A 21,420-nucleotide genomic window follows, 5' to 3' on the forward strand; every position below is an offset into this window, starting at 1 on the left:
TTTCTCCAAAAATTGATAGCTAAGATAGCTCTTAACAAATTATGTCTCAGTCACACAGATGATTACGACATTTGATTTGTGGATTAAGAATTCGAAGAAAGTAACTTTTTTAAATTGTAGAGCTTGCTTATTCTTCCGCGTCTAATATACTCAGAGATAGTGAAATAAAAATCATACATAATAAAGTCAATATATTGCAAATGTACAGTTGATAAATCTCATATAATACAGAAAATAACAGTATATATCTAATTGAAGAATCATTGCAAGAGAAAAAGTTGGATATCATTAATAATTATAGAACATATGGAATCTCATCCAAAGAAACAGACGATATCAAAGAACAATATATTGCAAATTATTTTGGAATTGATTCTGGAATGAAAGAAACAAGTTCTTAAATATGTTGGCGAATAAGGTTTCAGTATCTTTAACCGTAGGACCGCGAAAATCCTGATTGAAAATCACGAAACATAAGTCGATATTAACGGTAAGATAAAGATAGAAAACATTTAAGAAATCTTTTAGGAAATAGACGAATTCACAGAGTCGAGATCTGATATCTTTCTTTAACTCAATAAATCGTCCGTATTGTATGACAGTTTGAATGCGATCTATGATCCGTCTATGACGGTTCCCAAATCCAACTCGCGGATCATCTCCTCTAGATCCGTCCCGATTATATGTTTGCTAGTTGACATAGTTCATGTTAATGAACTGAAAATCTGAATGGGGTAGCAATTTTTAGCCTAGGAAATGAAGGAATATGAATAAACCATGGTTGTTCTAGTCAGCTAGCTATAATAAAATAGTATATCTAAGCTAACTATAATAAAAAGGAATATAGTTAATCTTATTAGCCTATATTATGGCTAGTCCAATTAAAAACAATTTGACTATGATTTTTAGTTTTACATGATCGAAAATTAAACCGTTTAATTCAAACCATAGAAACTAGATGTTGATTGTTTATAGTTTTTAAAATGGTTTTTGGATTTTTTTTTGAAAAACTACTTTATTTGCCAATCAAGATTTTGCTAAAAATGATTTTCTAAAATCTAGAGAAACTAGTTTTTCAAATAACTACCTAATTCTACACAAAAACCAAAATCAGTGTTTTTTAAGATTTCTGGCAGTTTCCTACGGATGATTTTTTTTATCATGCATTTTTATTTATTATTTTCTTTTAATGGTTTTTTTCATTTTTTTTTTGTAACTGGTCTTTCTTTTCATATTTGCCTCATTCTCACTCTCATAAGGTTTTCACCATCACATCGTCAATACATTTGCCTCATTTCATCTCGCCACTCAAAAATATTTGATCATACTTGTAAATTAGAAGAAGTTCTCTTACTGCTAAACTAAAAGAAGTTCAAAAATATTTCAAAAGGAAATTTTATTTTAAAAGTCACTATTTTAATTAATTGCTATAGTAATTATTTATACAAAAATAATCATAGAAATATATGTGTAAAAATTATTTTAGAAAAAATATCAAAGGTATGATATTAATATTTTTTATAATGCTTAATTACTTGTATAATAGCATTTGAGATCAAATATAAAAGGCATTCAAGATAAAAAATATATATATATATATATATATATTTATATGGAATTTACGATAGTTTTATTTTGTAATTATATTTTTTTTAAAATAATTTTTGTAAATAAATTTATGTGTATTTTAATGACAGTGTTTTATATTTTATTATTTTCAGAATAAATATTATCTATTCATAATATTTTTTATTTTATTAATTTTAAAAATAAAAATCAAAACCAAAAATTAAAAACCAAAATCTAAAACAACCATTCATGTTTTTCAAAAAAACCAAAATTTACTGCAAAATCAAAAACCAAAAATCAAAAAAAAAAATCAAAAACCAAAATCTAAAAACTAAAAACCAAAATCCAAAAACTAGAATCTAAAAATTAGAAAAACAATCATCACCTAAATTAAGGGATCAGAAGTTAGTGTTTTTTTAATTACTTTTAAAGAAGTTAAGGGACCGGAAATTAAGGTTTTACTATTTTTAGATATGTTGCTGCTATATAGTACAAACCTTCCTCTGCAAAATCTTGCAGATTTCTTTGATTCTATAATAATTAGATGTGCTGAATATGATTCATTAACATTTTTTATATAGTACTAGTGGTTTGCAAGTGCTTTGCATTTCCTTTTTTTAATTGTTTGAATATTTGTTTATATATCAATGTGATCTATTTTAATTTTTTTGTGGTACATTTGTTCTCACATTGTTTCATTTTAGTTATTGTAATTCATTAGCATTGTATTTATTTTATTAACGGAAGCACAACCTCATCGTCTTGTTTGATTGACCATTTTTCTCAACAAGGAAGTTGAAATGAGAATAATGTGTATTTTCAAGTATTTTAAATTTTATTTATACTCTCTTTAATTCTTCTTTATGTAATTTTATATTGAATTGTATTTTTTTTAGAAGTATTTTACATTTGATTTATACTCTCTTTCATTCTTCTTTATGTGAAAATGAAAATTTTGGAATGAAAATGAAAATTTTGAATGATGGATTGCTAATTGTGTTTAATAAGAAGTCATAAGAAGTCGAATTGTAATTACAATTTGTTTCTTATTTTTCAAAGTTGTAAGATAACATCATTTCAATGAAGAGATGTTTACGTTCTTGTTGATACAAACTTGAATCTTGTAAATTTCCTAGTGAGATTAATTTAGTGAACTGTAATTATCTATTGCTCTTTCTTTAAAGTCACTCTTTTGTAGTTTTCACTCTTTTGATTTAACAGTTGAGCCCGAGGAGAGTCATTGCCGTTACTGTAAAACTCTTCACGGCAAGAAGAATAATGCTTCGTATTCAAGTAATGAATTGAAACATAAATAAGAATAAAACAAACTTTATGCTTTCAACAACTATGCATATGCGAAAAGATCTCTCTCTCGGCTTTGCAGATTCCTACTGAAAAACACACTTCCAGGATTACTCAAATCACACATTGCAAAATCTCAATTCAAAGTACCTTCAGATAAAATTCTAGTTTCATCGCCATTGTTAATTAAACATCAAACTAAACATGAGAGATTAAAAACAGAGAACTAACAAGATAGATGGGAGGAGATATAATAATAGCACCAAGCAGAGATGAGACAACTCGGACATAGTTTTGTGCTCAGGAAGATTCAGCAGCAGGTTGAGTCACACCATGCTTGAGCAACAGCTTGGTAAGCGAGTCAGGAGAGTGAACATGGTACTTAACACTCCCCGACGGAGTCAAAAACACCTCAGCAAGCTCAAGCTTCTCAGATGTCAAGCTCGTGCTGTCCATAGTCTTGCTCAGAACCTTCAAGGCGAGCTCGACCGCCTCTTCTCTAGTTGCATCCTCCTTGTAGTCTTGTTTCAGAATAGACTGAGCCGCCTGGTTGTTCGCTCCCACAGCTGCAGCTTTCCACCCACCGTAGTTCCCACTCGGATCACTCATATACAGCTGAAACCCATGGTTCTTATCCCACCCGGCAAAGAGAAAGGACACTCCAAAGGGACGAAGACCACCGAACTGGGTGTACCCTTGCTTGGTGTCGCAGAGAGACTGAACCAGCTGCTCAACAGGCATAGGCTCCTGGTACATGAAGGTGTAGCGCTGGGCTTGGACACGAGCCGTGTTGATGAGGATGTTTGCGTCGGACATGATGCCGGCGACGGCGCAGGCCACGTGGTCGTCGATCTTGTACATCTTCTCGGAGGAGGTGGAGGTTTGGAGAAGCTTGGAGGTGACTTTCTTCTCGCCGATCAGAACGACGCCGTCTTTGGATAAGATACCGATGGCGGAGCCGGCGTTGCCGATGGCTTCCATTGCGTACTCGACTTGGTAGAGACGCCCTTCTGGGGAGAAGATTGTCGTGCGGCTATCGTATCTTCGAGACATGTTTTTGACTTTTGAGAGAGAGCTTCGCCAAATACAAGAAAAGGTTTATTACATTGAGATCGAGAAAACGAAATCAAATCAAGATTGTGAAAATTTCACTATTGGGTGGGTCTCTAAGAGAAGAGAAGCCAAGACGCCTATGTAAGATAATTACATCAACCAGATTCGCAACCTAGCTCTAGGACTTATCTAATTCTATAGAAATTCGTACAAAACTACTACGAGAAACTAATCGAGAAAATAAAAACGGAATGGAATGGATACAGTTTACCTGAAAGGACTTTGATTTTGATCTCTTTTTCGCTGAGAATTTGCTCGAGACCAAAGATGTGTGTGAACTTGTTGAGAGAAGACAGAAGAGAGAAGGAACCTAAAAACACTTTCTGTATCGGGCCTTTATTTTTTTCAAAACATGCACCTATGGGATATAGTGAAAGCCCAAATTATAAAACTAAGCCCAGTATAAGATCAAATCAACTACCAACCGTTTCTGTTCTTGACATCATTTTTATTCTTTTCTTTTTATATAACTCAACTTTCATATATCGAGAGAACTTTAAATAATTTAGTACATTAAAAAAATTAAAACTATTTAGGGAACGCATGGTTTAGAGATAAATCTATCTATCTATCTATACTAATAAAGGAAACTTTTCTTCTTTATCATGCTGTCACGTCAGTATTTTTATAGGGGCAATTTGTGACACATGTCCTTTCTTTTTTACGTGAACAGCGTGAGTTTTTTCTAAACTTTTTGGCCTACTGATTTTTCTTTTGTTTTGTGGGCTCTTACTAGCTGGCCCATTTTCTTTAGGGTTTCTAGCTCCTGCGATCAGGATTCGGCTCCTCCTCTGGCTCTTCGTCTCTTAGAAACTCAGAGGAGAGCCCTTGTAAGTTCTAACGTCGTCCGTTTCTTCCTTTAGTCTCATCATTTATTGATTACCCACTCATCCCACTTTCTCTGAATTAAACATTATCATTATCATCCCGCCTGAGACTCTTCTTCACTATAAAACGGTCCTAATATGCTTTTCTTGGATGAGAGCGAGCTCTGTCTTCGTTTTTATAGATTCTTACATAGATTACGAGTCCTCTCTTGGAATTCGATTACGTTTTCTCCCCACGAAGACTATGTCTTTGGCTTTATTTCTATCTAAGTCATATGGAGTTTGCATCTCCGACGAGGTAACGCTTTTACTTTTCCGCCATAGACCACCATATGTGCACCTTCGACGAGGTTACAATTATATTTCAGTTAGCAGCTCACTATTTGCTCAGCCATTCATCTTCTCTGCCTTTGTACATTTGAAACTGAAAAGTGGATAGATTTTAATTATTTTATTAGATTCAATAAATTTATATTTGCGCTTTATATCATACCTTTTATGATTATTTGAAAACAAATCAGCCGCACAGTTTTTTAAGTTGTTTTTACAAATATTTTTGCGATTTTTAATTTTATTTAGTTATTAATTTTTTGTTGTGATTTTCAAGGAATTTCTTATTGGTTTTCTTAATTTGAGTTTTATGACCATTAAATGGAGAAAAATCCATGAGATACATCACTTAATAAATGGATTCCTCTACTTTTTTGTATGTATGAAACCTTTTATTTTTTTCTAAAAATTTATTTATTTTAATTTATATTATGTATTTTACTAATTTTATTGTTTTATGTTTTTATATTGTATATTTATTTTCCTAACTGATCGTCTAAAATCTTTGTTTTGATAATGTATAATCATTGATTGTGGTTCCATTGTTTTATTTCTTATTAACTTATCATAGCTTTAGCTTTTGATTTAGAGGTTGTCTTTGTACATTTGAAACTGAAAAGTGGATAGATTTTAATTATTTTATTAGATTCAATAAATTTATATTTGCGCTTTATATCATACCTTTTATGATTATTTGAAAACAAATCAGCCGCACAGTTTTTTAAGTTGTTTTTACAAATATTTTTGCGATTTTTAATTTTATTTAGTTATTAATTTTTTGTTGTGATTTTCAAGGAATTTAGTGAAAGCCCAAATTATAAAACTAAGCCCAATATAAGATCAAATCAACTACCAACCGTTTCTGTTCTTCACATCATTTTTATTCTTTTCTTTTTATATAACTCAACTTTCATATATCGAGAGAGCTTTAAATAATTTAGTACATTAAAAAATTAAAACTATTTAGGGAACACATGGTTTAGAGATAAATCTATCTATCTATCTATACTAATAAAGAAAACTTTTCTTGCCACGTCAGTATTTTCATATGGGCAATTTGTGACACATGTCCTTTCTTTTTTACGTGAACAGCGTGAGTTTTTTCTAAACTTTTTGGCCTACTGATTTTTCTTTTGTTTTGTGGGCTCTTAGAGCATCATTATCTTAGAGACCCATTTCTTATTTTTTTTTAGTACTTTTTTATTGTAAAAGTGAATTAAGAGACTGGAAGAAGAGACTCTAAAATTTAAGTGCTCCATTGCAAGTCTCTTATTTAAAGGTTCTTAAAAAAAAGTTTTTGTTAATTAAACACCAAATTTTTGATTTTTCTTATTAAACTTAAACTTTTTCTTAAGTAATACTAAGTTTCATTTATACAAGTTTCTAAGACATGTGAATACTAGTACTTACAAAAACATACAAGTTTCTAAAGGAACATAAAAGAACGTACCAAGTGGAGAAGACAAGCTCGAAGTCTCCTCACACAAGCAGCCCGCGACCACACTGCTCAGGTACCTTCCCCCCAAAAATAAGGCAACTGAACTCCAATGGCTCAATTAGTGTCTCTTATGCTTTCAATGATCCTGATTGTGCGCTTGGTGGGAGACGTCTTGCTCAGCGGGTTAGGTATGTTGCAGCTTTAACAGACTAATGAGTTGTATTAACAAGTGAAAAAGAAAGCAAATGTTTGTTCATTGTGAGAGTAGATAACATACCAATATTGGAAAGCAAATGTTTGTTCAGGAGCAATTCCCCTATAAAAGAGAGAGCGGGACACATCATACAGCCATTATTGGAAAGGAAGCTAAGGGAAAAGAGTATAAATTGCAATGCACAGAACACACAAGACCTTAAACCAATGCATAGTGAACAAAAATGCATACGCTGAGGCTTATACCAACTCAATTCACACAATTCTAATCACTTCAACAATTCTCTCGAACTTAACTTTATCTCATTTTGACTCCCATTTGATGCAAATACCAATGCACAGAGAACATACATGACCTTGAAGCAATGCTATTGAACAAGTAGAAAAAGCAAGCAACCAAGAAAGGTTCAAAAAACCATATTCACCTCAGCTATTTAAACAGTACCAGCTTGCTCAAAGAGCATAGCCAAGGCTAACCGAGATCATCTTCTTCGTCGAGAGATGCTTTTTCATCGTCGTTCAAATCAACCACCTCTAGAGCTCCATTGTCATTCTCTAAAGCCTCCAGCCTAGCTATAGCAGCCTAGAATCAACCAAACACAAATGAAGTCTCATTGCCAAGGAAAAAAAAAAATCAAAAAGTGATTTCGAAAATCAGACAACACACCTGGGTTCGATTGTCGGTGCTTGTAAGAGCTGCCGCCATCTTCGTAGCAACCTTACGGGTACGGCTCGAGACTCTACGGTTCGCCATGTCTCCATACCACTTAGGACGATTCAGTGTACCGGCGACGGTGGACCGATGCGCTCACGTCTCCGCTTTCGTCCCCGTCTTGCTGAGCCCAATCCAAAGTCTGGGCGACCGAGGAGACTTGGATTCGAAACCTACGGATTTCACAAGTCGGGAGAGAGATAGAGATGAGAGTGGGAAGAAGTTCTGGAGAAGGTGAAAAGGGAGGAAGAGGAATCACAAGAGACGTCTCTTCTCGTCCCTGATTAAGAGACGTCTTTAGGTTTATTGATATTTTTCATTTTTTTTTAATCCTGATAAATGTAAGAGACCCTCTTAAAAGACCGGGATAATGGTGCTCTTACTACCTGGCCCATCTTCTTTAGGGTTTCTAGCTCCTGCGATCAGGATTCGGCTCCTCCTCCTGGCTCTTCGTCTCTTAGAAACTCAGAGGAGAGCCTCTGTAAGCTCTAACGTCGTCTGTTTCTTCCTTTAGTCTCATCATTTATTTATTACCCACTCATCCCACTTTTTCTGAATTAAACATCATCATTATCATCCCGCCTGAGACTCTTCTTCACTATAAAACGGTCCCTTCTCTGCGATGAATAGTCATAGTTATACGGGATCCCTAATATGCTTTTCTTGGATGAGAGCGAGCTCTGTCTTCGTTGTTATAGATTCTTACATAGATTACGAGTCCTCTCTTGGAATTCGATTATGTTTTCTCCCCACGAAGACTATGTCTTTGGCTTTATTTCTATCTAAGTCATATGGAGTTTGCATCTCCAACGAGGTAACGCTTTTACTTTTCCGCCATAGACCACCAGGTTACAATTATATTTCAGTTAGCAGCTCACTATTTGCTCAGCCATTCATCTTCTCTGCCTTCATTATAAATTTTATTCAGTATATATATTCATCCGTAGGGCGTCTTAGCCACAGCTCATCATTTTGCAGTCTACCTTTCTAACCATTAAATCATTAGTTCTAGATTTTTTTTTTGCAATTCAGAGTCCTAGATTTTCATGTCCTGCAAATTCCAATTGTTTATTATACTCCTGTGAAAAATGAGACTGTTGATTGTTTTGAACAAAAGCTTCGCAAATAAAGTTTCAATCTTTATCCTTTTTCTCTCCTTAGTACTATCGATATGGCTTTTTCTCCAAATTAGTAAAATGATGCTAAATGGTCACGGTAGCGGTTGATGCATCTTTTTTTTTGTTTTATTAAGGCTTTGTTTAATTAGACTTCATGATGATTTGTGTTTGGACTTGAGGAAAGAATCATTCACATGTGCGTGACTGCCCAAAGTTATGTTATGTATCTAAGCATACATATAATATTTTTCCCTCAAAGCTTGGTTTGTTTCCGTCACATCATAATCTTCCTGTCCCATTTCTTCGTTGAACAACTCTTCTATCTAAGTCATATGGATCTCGCGTCTCTATCTACTTTGAGAGTCATAGATTGATATATATATTATATTAACTTTGTATTCCATCCTCTTGAATGAAGTTACCTTATACAGTGATACTTGTCTTCTCTTCATTTTTGGTCTCAGTTTCTTTTTCCGTGAATCAACTTGATATAAATTTTTCCTTTACACATGTAGATTGGTTTTCTGACTGGTGCTTGAAGATATAGCTCTGGTGTATTGAATTCTCTTTATGCAAGATTTACTCTCTTAAAAGGATAGCAGGTAATTAATTATTTAGGTTTCAAGTATTCTTAGTTGTTAAATCTTTTAACTGTTTTTTGTGTTGTAGCTTTAAAGGCGTTTTCGTTGCATTTTTAAGATGAAAGATTTTTCAATTTTCAGACAAAGGTCATGCGGTTGGAAACTCGGTAGAGAGTTGCAAAGATGAGTCTAAGTCTCAAAACTGTTTTGAGTAGAAGTGAGAAGATGCAGAGCCAAGGTCCCGGAAAATAGGAAGAAGATAACAATGTCTTAAATCTTTTAACTGTTTTTTGTGTTGTAGCTTTAAAGGCGTTTTCGTTGCATTTTTAAGATGAAAGATTTTTCAATTTTCAGACAAAAGTCATGCGGTTGGAAACTCGGTAGAGCCAAGGTCCCGGAAAATAGGAAGAAGATAACAATGTCTGTGAGCTGTTCTATGATACAAGAACCAGTGAGGACTTGGCAAAATAAAATGATGGAAACCATTCTTGTGGAGTTCTGATTGAGACTGGAAAGAAGCTACGATTTTATAACATCAATGCTAATAGCTGTTCTCCGGAGATAGTTTTGTGTCGTTTTATATGGACAAGCATGTTATAAGGAGAACACTTATCATGTTGTGAAAGGACATGTGTCGATGAAGATGTGACAATTCAGGAGAAGTTCAATATTCGTTGAGAAAGATTCTGTGTATTATGCCTTTTTTGGGATTTGTAATATAAAGCAAACATATTCTTTGATTATTTTATTTCATTTAATTATGTAATCTGTATATGTTTAACAAAGTTTTTGATGTTACTATGTAATAAAAACTGAGAAGGGAACGTTTGATGAGATATGAGTTATAGGCTTTCATTCAATACAAATCCAACACAAATGTTGCATGATAGATTCACTATCGATTAAAAGAAATGCAAATTTCAGTGAACATGTATATCGGTTTGGTTCATCTTGATTTCTAGATTATTAGTGGTTACATCTTATATATTAAAACAGAAGTCACAACCTTGATTCATGTGTGATTTTTTTAAAAAATGGACCTAATGAACCTATTCATAGAAATTCATACTATATTTTAATTCAGACTAATAATAAATATAATTTTTAAAATATTTTAATCATAGTATCCTTTGATATCTTTTCATTTTAAATAAAAATATATTTAATTTAAAATTCTAACAAATCTGTTTAAAAAGATTTCTACTAGATCTTCATTTTTGAAATTATATTTAAATATTTTCACTAATTTCGAAATTAGTTTAAAATATTATTATACATTAATATATTCAGTTATATAAAATGAAAAATAAAAAAATCTATAATATTTTAGTTATTATATAATCATAATCAATCATATTATATTAAAATTATTATATTGAGCTAAATATAATAAAATTGTATTAAATTATTAAATTTATATATTTATATATTTTATTTTCGTAATTATAAAATATTTATGTTCAAAAATAAAATCTAATATGTTGGTAAGATGGGTTAACATTATCAAACTATATAATACATGTATAAAAATTAACATGTATTTCTTTAAAGTTAATAATATAAAATCTTTGTAACTACTTTAATCATAATATATTTTCATTTTAAATATAATATATATTTATATATTATATTTTAAAAATTCTAATAAATCTGTGTAATATTTAAACAATAACTTAATGTATTTTAAGTTATCGTTTAGAAATGAAAATAAATAAATTATATCCTATTTTATCTACTTTTATAGTCATGATCATGTTAAAATATAATTATTATACTAAATAAATATGATAAAATTATATTCAATTGATAAATTTATAAATTTTATTTTCATAAATATAAACTATTTATTTAAAATATAATATGATGATAGAACGACTTAAAATTAACAAACTATATAATACATGTCTAAAAATTAACATATCTTATACTTTTATATATACAATAATAAATTATCTAAAATGAATAAGCATAAAAATATTGATAAAAAGAAATCCAGTTTTGAAATACGGGTCAGAATTTAGCATAAAATAAATACAAAATATTTTTTAAATATATTTTCTCATGAATATATTAATTTGCTTAATAACTAAATGCAAATACAATAAGATAAATATATAATAAGAAGTGGCAAATACATAAGGTTTAAACAATTAATTAATTATAACATGTAAATTATAAAATTATTGTATTTGAAATAGTTATATAAATATTTAAGTATATGATTAACATTAAAAATATATACCACTTATGTTCTAAAACAATAATTTATGTATAGAAAAGTGAAAACAAACACCCGTGCGGTTGCACGGGTCAAAAATCTAGTTATATTTAAGTTTCTTTCGTTTAGTTGCGTTACCGTTTGGCTCATATTAATTTTTTGATTAAATTATTTGATATAAAGTGATATGTAACTAAACTAAGAAAAAAACTTCCAACAAATAATTTGTTACTATTAAACAGTTTGACTCCCACAAGAAAGCTTTCTTGACAGATTACTGAAGTCCACTAAAGATGAGATTTTACATCTAAGTTTTAAACTTTTTTTTTAATTTTCTAAGTAGCAAGAAGTTCTACATATGTAATGATTAGTAGAGATTGGTTTATCACAATGCATGTGGATTTTGTTGCCCATCAAATGGATTGTAACTCCTACCTTATTATTTTAATATTTCACATGCTACATTGGACATGCAGCTTTCAACATCTTGAACCAAACTCTTTAACAGAAAATTAAGGAACAATACAACTCGCATTCAACATCTTGAATCACACTTGTTCACAGAAAATTAAAGTAACAGTACAACTCTACTAAATTTAAAGGTACACATCTTCACCAAGATTTTCTTAAAATTGAACATACACTCACATGTGAGTAAACCCTAGATTCATTTATGTTCTTATTTCCTCTATATATACACAAGAGTTGTAACAAATCTAAACACATTCTATTATTTATTTCTCTACTACAATATGGAAACATTTAGTGTTGAGGACAAGAGGCAATGTTGGGAGAAGTTGCAGCACTTTAATAATAGAAAACCAAAATTATGGAGAGAAGACAAGAATGAAAATTTGGTGGCTAACATAAAGAAAGGCCATGGAGATGTGACTCTGGTATACACCGGAGATAATCCTGATGTAACATTCACTCTAGGAAATTGCAAAATGTTGTCCGGAGCTACATTTTGTGAGAGAGAACAAACAAAATTTGAGCAAAATGAAAAAATTATTCTTCTATGAAAAGACTCTTTATAATTCTACTGATACAAAATCAAGTGTTTCTTCTTCGAAAAACAGGGACGGACCAAGAAAAAAAGGTAACTAATGTTGTTGGGCAAGAGACTCATGTTTGTTGGCCAAGAACTTTGCCTATCCTCGTTTGAAAAAATCTTATATGTAGTATTGTATTAATTAAATTTGCCTTTTGTAGTAGATATTGTATTGTATTAAATTTGCTTATGTTAGTGGAGATTGTATAAATTTCGTAAAGTTTGCTGGCTGCTTGCAATTCTAGTAACTTTAAAAGTATTGTATAAAGTTGTAATATTTTAGTAAGTTTGCTATAATTCTACATTCAATCTAACTAAGTTCATAGTATTGTACACTCAACCAAACTCAAAGCACAAAACTTTATCCCTCGAGGTTCTAGTATTTTAGTGATTAAGAAATACATCTTGGATTTAGAAATTTTTGATAAATTCATTTATTTTAAAATCAAACAAGTAAATTTCAGAATCAAAGATACATATTTCAAAATCAAAATAAGTTGATTATTATAAATCGGTCAAATGGATATACAATAAGTTCAAATTTGTAACAAAATAAAAATATAAAAAAATGCAAAATGTACTTTTTATTATGCTTTTAGTTTGGATTTTGAAGTGTTTGCACTTATGTAATTTTTCTTAATATGTAATAGAGATTATATAAAAATTATGATGGACACATATGAAAGTGGAAAATACTAGTTAGGAAATGGTACAATGTATATAAATTATTCAAAATCTTCATTATGTTTGTGTAGTGTTTAAATTTTTTGGAGCTCCCACGTGTTTGATTGAGAGTAGCTATGATTCTTCTCTCCACTTTGAATTTTCTGAATGGGCCATTGCTATCACACACAGCTGCAACAACACAATCTAAGAGTAGATTTATCAAAGTTTTATTTTCTTGAGGACTCCATTGAACACATGAACTTTTTACGTGTTCTTGTGGTTTTTGTTGTGATTCTTCCATGCTTTTAGTTTGGAGTTGTACGTGTTTGTACTTGTGTATTTTTTTCTTAATATGTAATAGAGATCCTCCTATACATTAAAAGAGAAGTCACTTTAGTGATTTTTGCTGACATGACATTAATATAGAATTTCTCAGAAAAATTGTTATAATTCTATTGGTCGATTTTTTTGAATTTTATTTTTCATTTATTTTAATAAATCATTTATGTAGACAAGCCCAAAACTATTGTCGATTTCGTTAAGCCCATATATAGCTAGGGGATAATAATTATCTATTTAGTTTAGCCTTGGGCAAGATTAAGAACTAATACAAATATTAAAAACTTTCCTTATTATTCAAACAGTAAACTTGCGCATGTTGATATCATATTAATTACATTTGGTTAGAAAATATTTTAATATTTCTAATTAGTAGGGGTGAGCGTTCGGGTACCCGTTCGGGTTCGGATCGGGTATTTTGAATTTTCGAGTATTTTGGTATAGATGTGTAGAACCCGTTCGGGTATTTCTGTACTACGGGTCGGGTTCGGGTATTTTTAGTTCGGATTCGTTTATTACAGATCGGGTTCGGATATTTAGATTTCGAAAAAAAAAAATTAAAATTTTCATTTCTCAAGTTTCTTATATTTAAAAATATAACTTTCAGTTAACTAATTTTTTTATTTTTAATAGATTGAATGGTTAATAGATTTGGACATAAAAATTTAAAACTAAAAAGGCAATAATTTAGTTATTTTTTAAAAAAAATTGGATATAACTTTTTGTTAATTTTTTAAATAAAAAACTTGACATGCATTTTCGGATCGGATTCGGGTGCCACTTCGGATATCGGGTAAAGTGCCCACTCCTACTAATTAGGTTGTTTGTTTTTAATAACTTACCTTTCTAATATGGATTACTTGCGCAAGTTAAAATCATTAAATATGCAAATCACTTATTCACAATATGGATTACTTGCGCAAGTTGAAATCATTAAATATTATCGATTTAGTTTACTTTTGGGCAAGATTTAGAATTAAGACAAATATTAAAAACTTTCCTTATTATTCAAACGGTAAACTTGCGCATGTTGATATCATATTTATTACATTGCTTATAAAATATTTTAATGTTTCTAATTAGGTTGTTTGTTTTTAATAACTTACCTTTCTAATATGTATTACTTGCGCAAGTTAAAATCATATCATATGCAAATCATTTTTTGACAATACACATTTAATATCTTTCTTTAAACGATTTCATTATTTATTTTGCAAAATATTGTGCGTCATTAATATGAGAAATAAATCGACTGTATATATATAGGAGACACCCAAGATCTTAAAATACAAACATTCTCTTTTCATTCTTTAAAGTATTATTCACAAATCTTCCTCTCATACTATTAAGGTATTACGATGATGCTGCTTGTGTGCTAAGAAAAATGTGTTTAGACGCAAAGGCTCCTCATCTTTCATCGACTCTGCCACCTACTTTGCCTTGGAAGTTCAATAAACATGTACAGCCTAATAAAGGACTAACCCGCCAAGGCAATGGGAACTCAGAAGAGCTACGTTGTGTCATTGCTGTTATTCGATAGTATGTTTTCTTAGCATATAAATCACCTTTATCTCCTCTATACTTCTATCTGTTAAAATTTTGTTATTACATGATAGTGGCGATCGAACTCCAAAACAGAAGGTGAAACTAAATGTTACAGAGGAGAAACTGTTAAACCTGATGCTGAAGTACAATGGTGGAAAGCCAAGAGCTGAGGTGCGAGAGGCTCCAGCTTTTCTGTCATCCATCTTTTATCAGAGCCTTGATTCATTTTATATTTTTTTTTTCTTTTTGTAGACAAAACTAAAAAGTGCAGTCCAGTTGCAAGACCTATTAGATGCAACAAGAATGTTAGTTCCCCGTACAAGGTAGAACCATGAACTCAACTCTTTGTGTCTTGTCTCCAAAAAGCATGTCTGATCTATCTCTTCCATGTGTTGAATACTGGTAACGACAATATGGTCTTCCTTTTTTTATATGTAGACTAGGTCGTGAGAGTGATAGTGATCCAGAAGACCTTGAACATGCTGAGAAGCTTCGCCAAGTTAAAGCAGTTATTGAAGAGGTTCTTTAGTACTTTCTCTTTTTTTGTTGAATATAGTCCGGGGAAAGTATTACATAGTATCATTTAGTAATACTATCTTATATCATTTTTTTTTGTTGAATATACTATCTGATAAGTAAGCTAGCATTATGCATTTTTTATTTAATTCATGAGGTCATTTTCAAAGCAGTCAAAAAATCTAGAAAATTAATAATCGAACCAGCTACCTTTTTTTATTAGACCGGATATTAGTTCCACCAATAATCGTGGTCAACTTACCAACGTGGTGCATATATGTCAAATTGACAAATCTACGTTTAAGTAACCCAACCTGTAAGGGATTTAGATTTTTTTTGTGAATCTCGTGGACTGATCTATCGCAGATTGGGGTTCATAGGTGAAGTTTCAAGAAATTGTTATAATTTGATTGGTCGATTGTTCTTAATTTTTATTTATTTAATTTAGATTTAAAATTTTAAGATAAGTCTAAAATCATTTAACATCACTTGTCATATAATCTAACGAATATTACAAATAACAATTTATGGAAACTAATTTTCGAAATTATGGAAAGATTATTAATGTTTTGTTTATTACTTTTAATATTTATAAACTATAAAATACAATGAACGGAATTTTATAGAAGATAATTATAATAGTTTTATACTCAACTTGATGAATTGTGTTCGAATATATTTATATAATAACTATTTTAAGTATTACAAAATCCAAAAATATTTATTAATATTATTTTTAAATTATTTATCGTAGTTTAAAGAATAAATTTATCATAATTTTAAAATAATTTATAAAATGCTTACAAAATGCAAGGCAAAGTTGCACTTTCAAGAGTTAAGTCGAGATCTTGATTAAAAATCCTAATAACTGGTAAAGAAGGGAAGCCGCAGACAAAAATATTGAATGTTGTCTACAAAGAAGTTTTTCAGAATATTTCGTAGTCACAGTACGTAATTTTAATCTACTTTTTTTTTCAAATACAAATTTTAAAATAAATAAACTGTTGCGATTATTTATTTTTTATATTTGCTAGATGGGTTGTGATGAGTTAGGAGACCGATGACGGTACGGACCGAGAAAGAACACAGGGTGCGGACCGGTCATGTTTTTATGCCCGCACAGGATGCGGACCGGTTACCTAGTTATATATAAATTATGATATACACATACAATAGAAAGTGGAATAGTTAGGAAATTGTACATTGTATATAAATTATTCAAAACTTCATTCTGTTTGTGTAGTGGTTAAATGTTTTGGAGCTCCTATTTGTTTGATTGAGAGTAGCTATGATTCTTTTCTCCACTGTAAATTTGCTGAATAGGCCATTGCTATCACGCACAGCTGCAACAACACAATCTAATAGTAGAGCTATCAAAGTTTTATTTTCTTGAGGACTCCATTGAACATATGCCTATTCCACGTTCGTGTGGTTTTTGTTGTGATTTTTTTCTTGTTTTTAGTTTGGAGTTATACGTGTTTGTCCTTGTGTAATTTTTCTTAATATGTAGTAGAGATTATATACAAATTATGATGGACACATACAATAGATAGTGAAAAATATTAGTTAGAGAATTGTACAAATTGGATAATCGGAAAATTTAAAAATTTAAAAATAGAAAACTTTCAAAGGGATCAAGCAAAAATGTATAATGTACATAGTGGTGGTTTTACGTCAAATATGTTTATGTTCAATTTTCTTTTTTTTTATGTGTTTCCTTTTTGCATGTATACATCTTTTAGTTCATGTATACAAGCATCTCATATCTTTGTTAAATAAATAGAGGAACATGTTCAATACGTATGACCTGGAGCAAAAAGGATACTGGGAAAATCAATAATACAAAGCTATCAAAATATAAGATTTAACTCAATATTTTCTCCTTTGTATTTTTAACTTAAAAACACTAATAAATCCACTCAATCTAATTTTAAATCAAACCTTAAGCAAATCATTATTATTGAATAACACATGATTTTAAAATCTTTTTTTTAAATCATAAAACCAATAACAAGAATTTGAATATATATTTAAAAATCTAAGAACCAATACTAATGAACTGAATATGGATTTTGAAATTATATAACCAATAATACTATATTTTATTTGTATTTTAAAATCCATCTAAATATACCAACCAATAACACCCTCTGACATTCTCTGTAACATCCCCCGGCGCAGCCCATCTGCAAAATTCCAAAAAGAAGAGATTCTAGGGTTTTCTTCTCTCACTCGCTATAAAAAAAGGTGCCCTTTACACTAGAAACACATAACAAATACAAAGTGAAGCTCTGCACAAGCCAAGACCCACTGCCATCACCTCCTCCCATTACAAGAAAACATGCGAGAGGAAATTGTTTTGGCAGGACAATCTCGTCGGAAAAGAAAATCCTTGGATAGTTTCTCGGTAACACCGACGGATTCCAACCGACCGTTTCCAACGAATAAAGCTGTGGGAAATCATGGTCGAGAACTTGTCGGGATTTAATACCAAATTAAAACCTTGGTTTAATGTCTTATAGGTATCCCCGAACTGATGATGGCTCTACAATCAAAGCAAGTTCTTTACGCCAAGAACTTATCGCATACTTCAAAATAGAAAGTAGAACCAAGTCGAAATTGCAAGGGGTGGTTTAAGCCAAATAGTCATGGCAAACCTAAAATTGAAAGTAAACCTATGTCTTTTCTAAACCCAACACACTGATCTCAAACATCTCAATAGCTAGTATCATCAACCCGGTAGCAAAATACACTTAAAAATGTTTCTTAGTCAGTAGTTAGTACGTACGCTTAGTATATGAGAGAAATAAATCTGTCTCATATCTCCATATTATACAGTGATTTGTACTCTGATCCGCTAGGAAGAATGAAATGAGAGGACAACTCACACTCTTTTTCTCTCTTTTAACTGTCCCGCAGAAACCATGAAGTAACAATGATCTTATTAAATCCTAAGCATCCATTTATCACTTAGGTTTTAACTCGATTAACTAAATGCAACTGTACGTAGAGTTCACAATAGTAATGCGAGAGCAAAAATTACACGTAGAGAGCAAGGAACACGAGGCTGTAAACTATTGGATAACAATATCATGAAATCTCGTATGAGGATGCCCTAAACCTTATCCAATGGAATACGAAATCTTATCCAAATTGAGTATAGGAAGAAATTTTTTTCCTAGAGTTGCAAAATCTCAAAGGTGGCTGCCTAAGACTCTCAAGAACAAAGTGAAAACAGAAGATGATCTAAAAAAAACCTAATACACGAGTTATTTTGTATATGGGTCTAAAAACAGGTCAAAAAAATACGTCAATAATTAGTGGACCCGAGTGACATGGATCAACCGATCTCAGCCATGGATTGGACATTCTTCATTTTCTAAACGAGATTGGTCGATCACTATGTTCTGATCGGCCGATTCTTGCCATATTTCGGCTCCACTTGTTCCAATGCTTCCTTTTCGCTCCAAATTGTTGCCTAGTTGCATTCTTTCCCAAAGATCGTTTTCTTGTATTGGGTGTAGCTCCTCTTCAAACATGTCTCGGAGATCTGATAGCCGCACCACAATCTTCTCCCCTGAAGACCGTCTCTACCACGTCGAGTGCGCCATGGAGGTCATTGGTAACGCTGGTTCCGCCATTGGTATCTTATTCAAGAAAATGTACAAGATTGATGACCATGTCGCCTGCGCCATTTCTGGTATCATGTCTGATGCATCTAGAGAAGAGGCGGTAGTCAGCTTGCATTGAAGGTTCTGAGAAAGACTATGGACAGCACGAGCTCGACGTCCGAGAAGCTTGAGCTTGCTGAGGTGTTTTTGACTCCATCAGGGAGTGTTAAGTACCATGCTCACTCTCCTGACTCGCTCACCAAGCTGTTGCTGAAACATGGTGTGACTCAACTTGCAGCTGAATCATCCTGAGCACAAAACCAGGGCCGAGAGTCTCATGACTCTCATCTCTGCTTGGTGTTTTCCTGCGTCTCATTTACCTATCTTGTTAGCTCTCTGTTACAATGCTTTTCAGTTTTAGTTTGATGTTAATTAACAATGGCGATGAAACTGAAATTTCATTAGAATTTTATCCGAAGTTACTTTGAGTAACAATTTTACTACATAATTAAAATCTTGCATTGTGTGGAAGGAAGAGTAGATATCCTTTGCATCCCCAAGGGTTAGTCACACTTTTTACGGGTCAGTGGAATCTGTTTGCACAAAACCCTGATTCAAATAGGCATTTATTTGATACTTTTCAAAGACCATGAACTACCAGTTTAACCCTTTTTGGGGATTCCATCCACAAATACAAATTTTATGGCTAATTGATATGGAACATCTATCACAACTGTTTTCTTCATTGTGGTCATTTGTTTCTGAACGAAAGAGCTGTTTTCAAATAGTGTTCGATCGATTATGTACTATTAATATTAGATTGATTGGTCCGAGGTTATTGATAAAAAATATTTGTCTAAGTCACTTTGTTCTTTTTGTCCAAGTTTTTTCGGTTTTTTTGTCCAAGTTATTTTTCTTTTTGCTTAATTCACCATTTTTTTCTTTGTGAGTTTCCAGAACGTCCTTATTCGTAGGTCTACTCATACGCATAGATATTGAAAGCATACAGTTAATTTTTTTATTCATATATCTCTATAATATTATTTGAGAAGTCAGTTTCTTACGTCGTGTTCATGTTAACTATCATAGTAGTTGGTTACGATAATACCCTTAATGAATATATCTAACTATCATTATTAAATATTTATTCTATTTATTCTTTTTTATTTAGGTTTACTTTTTCTTTATTTTATAAAATAACCAAAATAATAAAGAAAATATATAAATTTATAAATTTAGAAACAAAAATATCTTTTATATATATAGTGTTATTCATAATAAGGAAAGTTCACAAAATAATCTGATTTTAAAGTAAAGAAATAATCTTCCCTTTTAAAAGATAACCTTAAACAACATAATATATATTTTAAAATTATTAAGAATTTTATTTAAATCAATTTATTTCTCAAATTATTACAAAATAATTTCTATAATATTATTTGAGAAGTCAATTTCCTACGTGTCGCGTTCACGTTAACTCTCATGGTAGTTGATTACGATGATACTCTTAATGAATCAAATATATCTAATTATCATTATTAAATATTTATTCTATTTATTCTTTTTTTTTATTTAGGTTTACTTTTGCTTTATTTTATAAAATAACCAATATAATAAATAAATTTATAAATTTAAAAACGAAAATATCTTTTATATATATAGTATAATTCATAATAAGGAAAGTTCACAAAATAATCTGATTTTAAAGTAAAGAAATAATATTTCCTTTTAAAAGATAATCTTAAACAACATAATATATATTTTATAAGTATTAAGAATTTTATTTAAATCAATTTATTTCTAAAATTATTACAAAATAATGTAAATAACATAAATTAAGATATCTTTAATGAATAAAATTTAATTTAATATTTTATTTTCTTATTTAAGTTTCCTTTTATAGTTTTCAAATAACATATATTATAAATAAAATATTAATAAATTTCAAAACGAATATATTTTAATATATATAATGTGATTTCATGAAAAGGAAATTTTAGAAAATTTTAAAGTAAATAAATAATCTTGCCTTTTAAAATTTATCGTTACGTTTTTATGTAACTTTGTACCTATCATCACTTTATTTTATTTTTTTGTTTTCCAAATTAACATATACTCCCTCTGTTCCTTAATATTACATATTCTAGGAAAAAAAATTGTTTTAAAAAGATCATTTTTTTACATTTCCAAGAAATATTTTATTAACTAATTGCAAATTTCAAAAAACTTAATTGCACTTACTGAATTGTTATTGGTTTAAAATTATGAAAC

General features: G+C 30.7%; 2 protein-coding genes and 3 long non-coding RNA genes across 7 annotated transcripts; 3 read left to right on the plus strand and 2 right to left on the minus strand.

Annotated features, from left to right (window-relative positions):
• Window positions 1-2,981: 2,981 nt before the first annotated feature.
• LOC103869118 (proteasome subunit alpha type-4-A) lies at window positions 2,982-4,348 on the minus strand. The gene is made up of 2 exons (XM_009147182.3): window positions 4,196-4,348; window positions 2,982-3,946 (listed from the first exon to the last, which is right to left on the minus strand). The coding sequence occupies exon 2, from the start codon at window positions 3,922-3,924 to the stop codon at window positions 3,172-3,174; it is 753 nt and encodes a 250-aa protein (XP_009145430.2). The 5' UTR covers window positions 3,925-3,946; window positions 4,196-4,348; the 3' UTR covers window positions 2,982-3,171.
• Window positions 4,349-4,593: 245 nt separating this feature from the next.
• LOC103869119 lies at window positions 4,594-10,063 on the plus strand. Its single transcript, XR_004457996.1, has 3 exons — window positions 4,594-5,161; window positions 8,353-9,441; window positions 9,595-10,063. It is a non-coding gene; the product is annotated as an uncharacterized LOC103869119 (long non-coding RNA).
• LOC103869120 lies at window positions 6,688-7,701 on the minus strand. Of its 3 annotated transcripts, XR_633140.3 has the most exons (4): window positions 7,460-7,701; window positions 7,218-7,375; window positions 6,857-6,895; window positions 6,688-6,778 (listed from the first exon to the last, which is right to left on the minus strand). It is a non-coding gene; the product is annotated as an uncharacterized LOC103869120 (long non-coding RNA). The 3 variants fall into 3 exon arrangements; XR_004457997.1 differs by having other exon boundaries at window positions 6,715-6,778; window positions 6,857-7,375; XR_001958608.2 differs by lacking the exon at window positions 6,688-6,778 and having other exon boundaries at window positions 6,847-6,895.
• Window positions 10,064-12,530: 2,467 nt separating the features above from the next.
• LOC117133925 lies at window positions 12,531-20,825 on the plus strand. Its single transcript, XR_004457998.1, has 2 exons — window positions 12,531-13,170; window positions 17,111-20,825. It is a non-coding gene; the product is annotated as an uncharacterized LOC117133925 (long non-coding RNA).
• On the plus strand, window positions 14,685-16,120 carry LOC103833608 (inositol hexakisphosphate and diphosphoinositol-pentakisphosphate kinase VIP1-like). Its single transcript, XM_033291074.1, has 4 exons — window positions 14,685-15,016; window positions 15,094-15,193; window positions 15,275-15,345; window positions 15,461-16,120. The coding sequence occupies exons 1-4, from the start codon at window positions 14,862-14,864 to the stop codon at window positions 15,549-15,551; spliced, it is 417 nt and encodes a 138-aa protein (XP_033146965.1). The 5' UTR covers window positions 14,685-14,861; the 3' UTR covers window positions 15,552-16,120.
• Window positions 20,826-21,420: the final 595 nt, after the last annotated feature.

The sequence above is a fragment of the Brassica rapa genome, chromosome A05, assembly GCF_000309985.2.
Source record: "Brassica rapa cultivar Chiifu-401-42 chromosome A05, CAAS_Brap_v3.01, whole genome shotgun sequence".
NCBI lineage: Eukaryota > Viridiplantae > Streptophyta > Magnoliopsida > Brassicales > Brassicaceae > Brassica > Brassica rapa.

What these genes read in the sequence shown, in the direction of transcription:
- LOC103869118 (XM_009147182.3), bottom strand. Translation starts at nt 3,924, where the DNA reads ATGTCTCGAAGATACGATAGCCGCACGACAATCTTCTCCCCAGAAGGG.
- LOC103833608 (XM_033291074.1), top strand. Translation starts at nt 14,862, where the DNA reads ATGTGTTTAGACGCAAAGGCTCCTCATCTTTCATCGACTCTGCCACCT. An exon ending in GTCATTGCTGTTATTCGATA is followed by an intron (nt 15,017 to 15,093) that starts GTATGTTTTCTT and finishes ATTACATGATAG; the next exon opens with TGGCGATCGAACTCCAAAAC. An exon ending in GTGGAAAGCCAAGAGCTGAG is followed by an intron (nt 15,194 to 15,274) that starts GTGCGAGAGGCT and finishes TTCTTTTTGTAG; the next exon opens with ACAAAACTAAAAAGTGCAGT.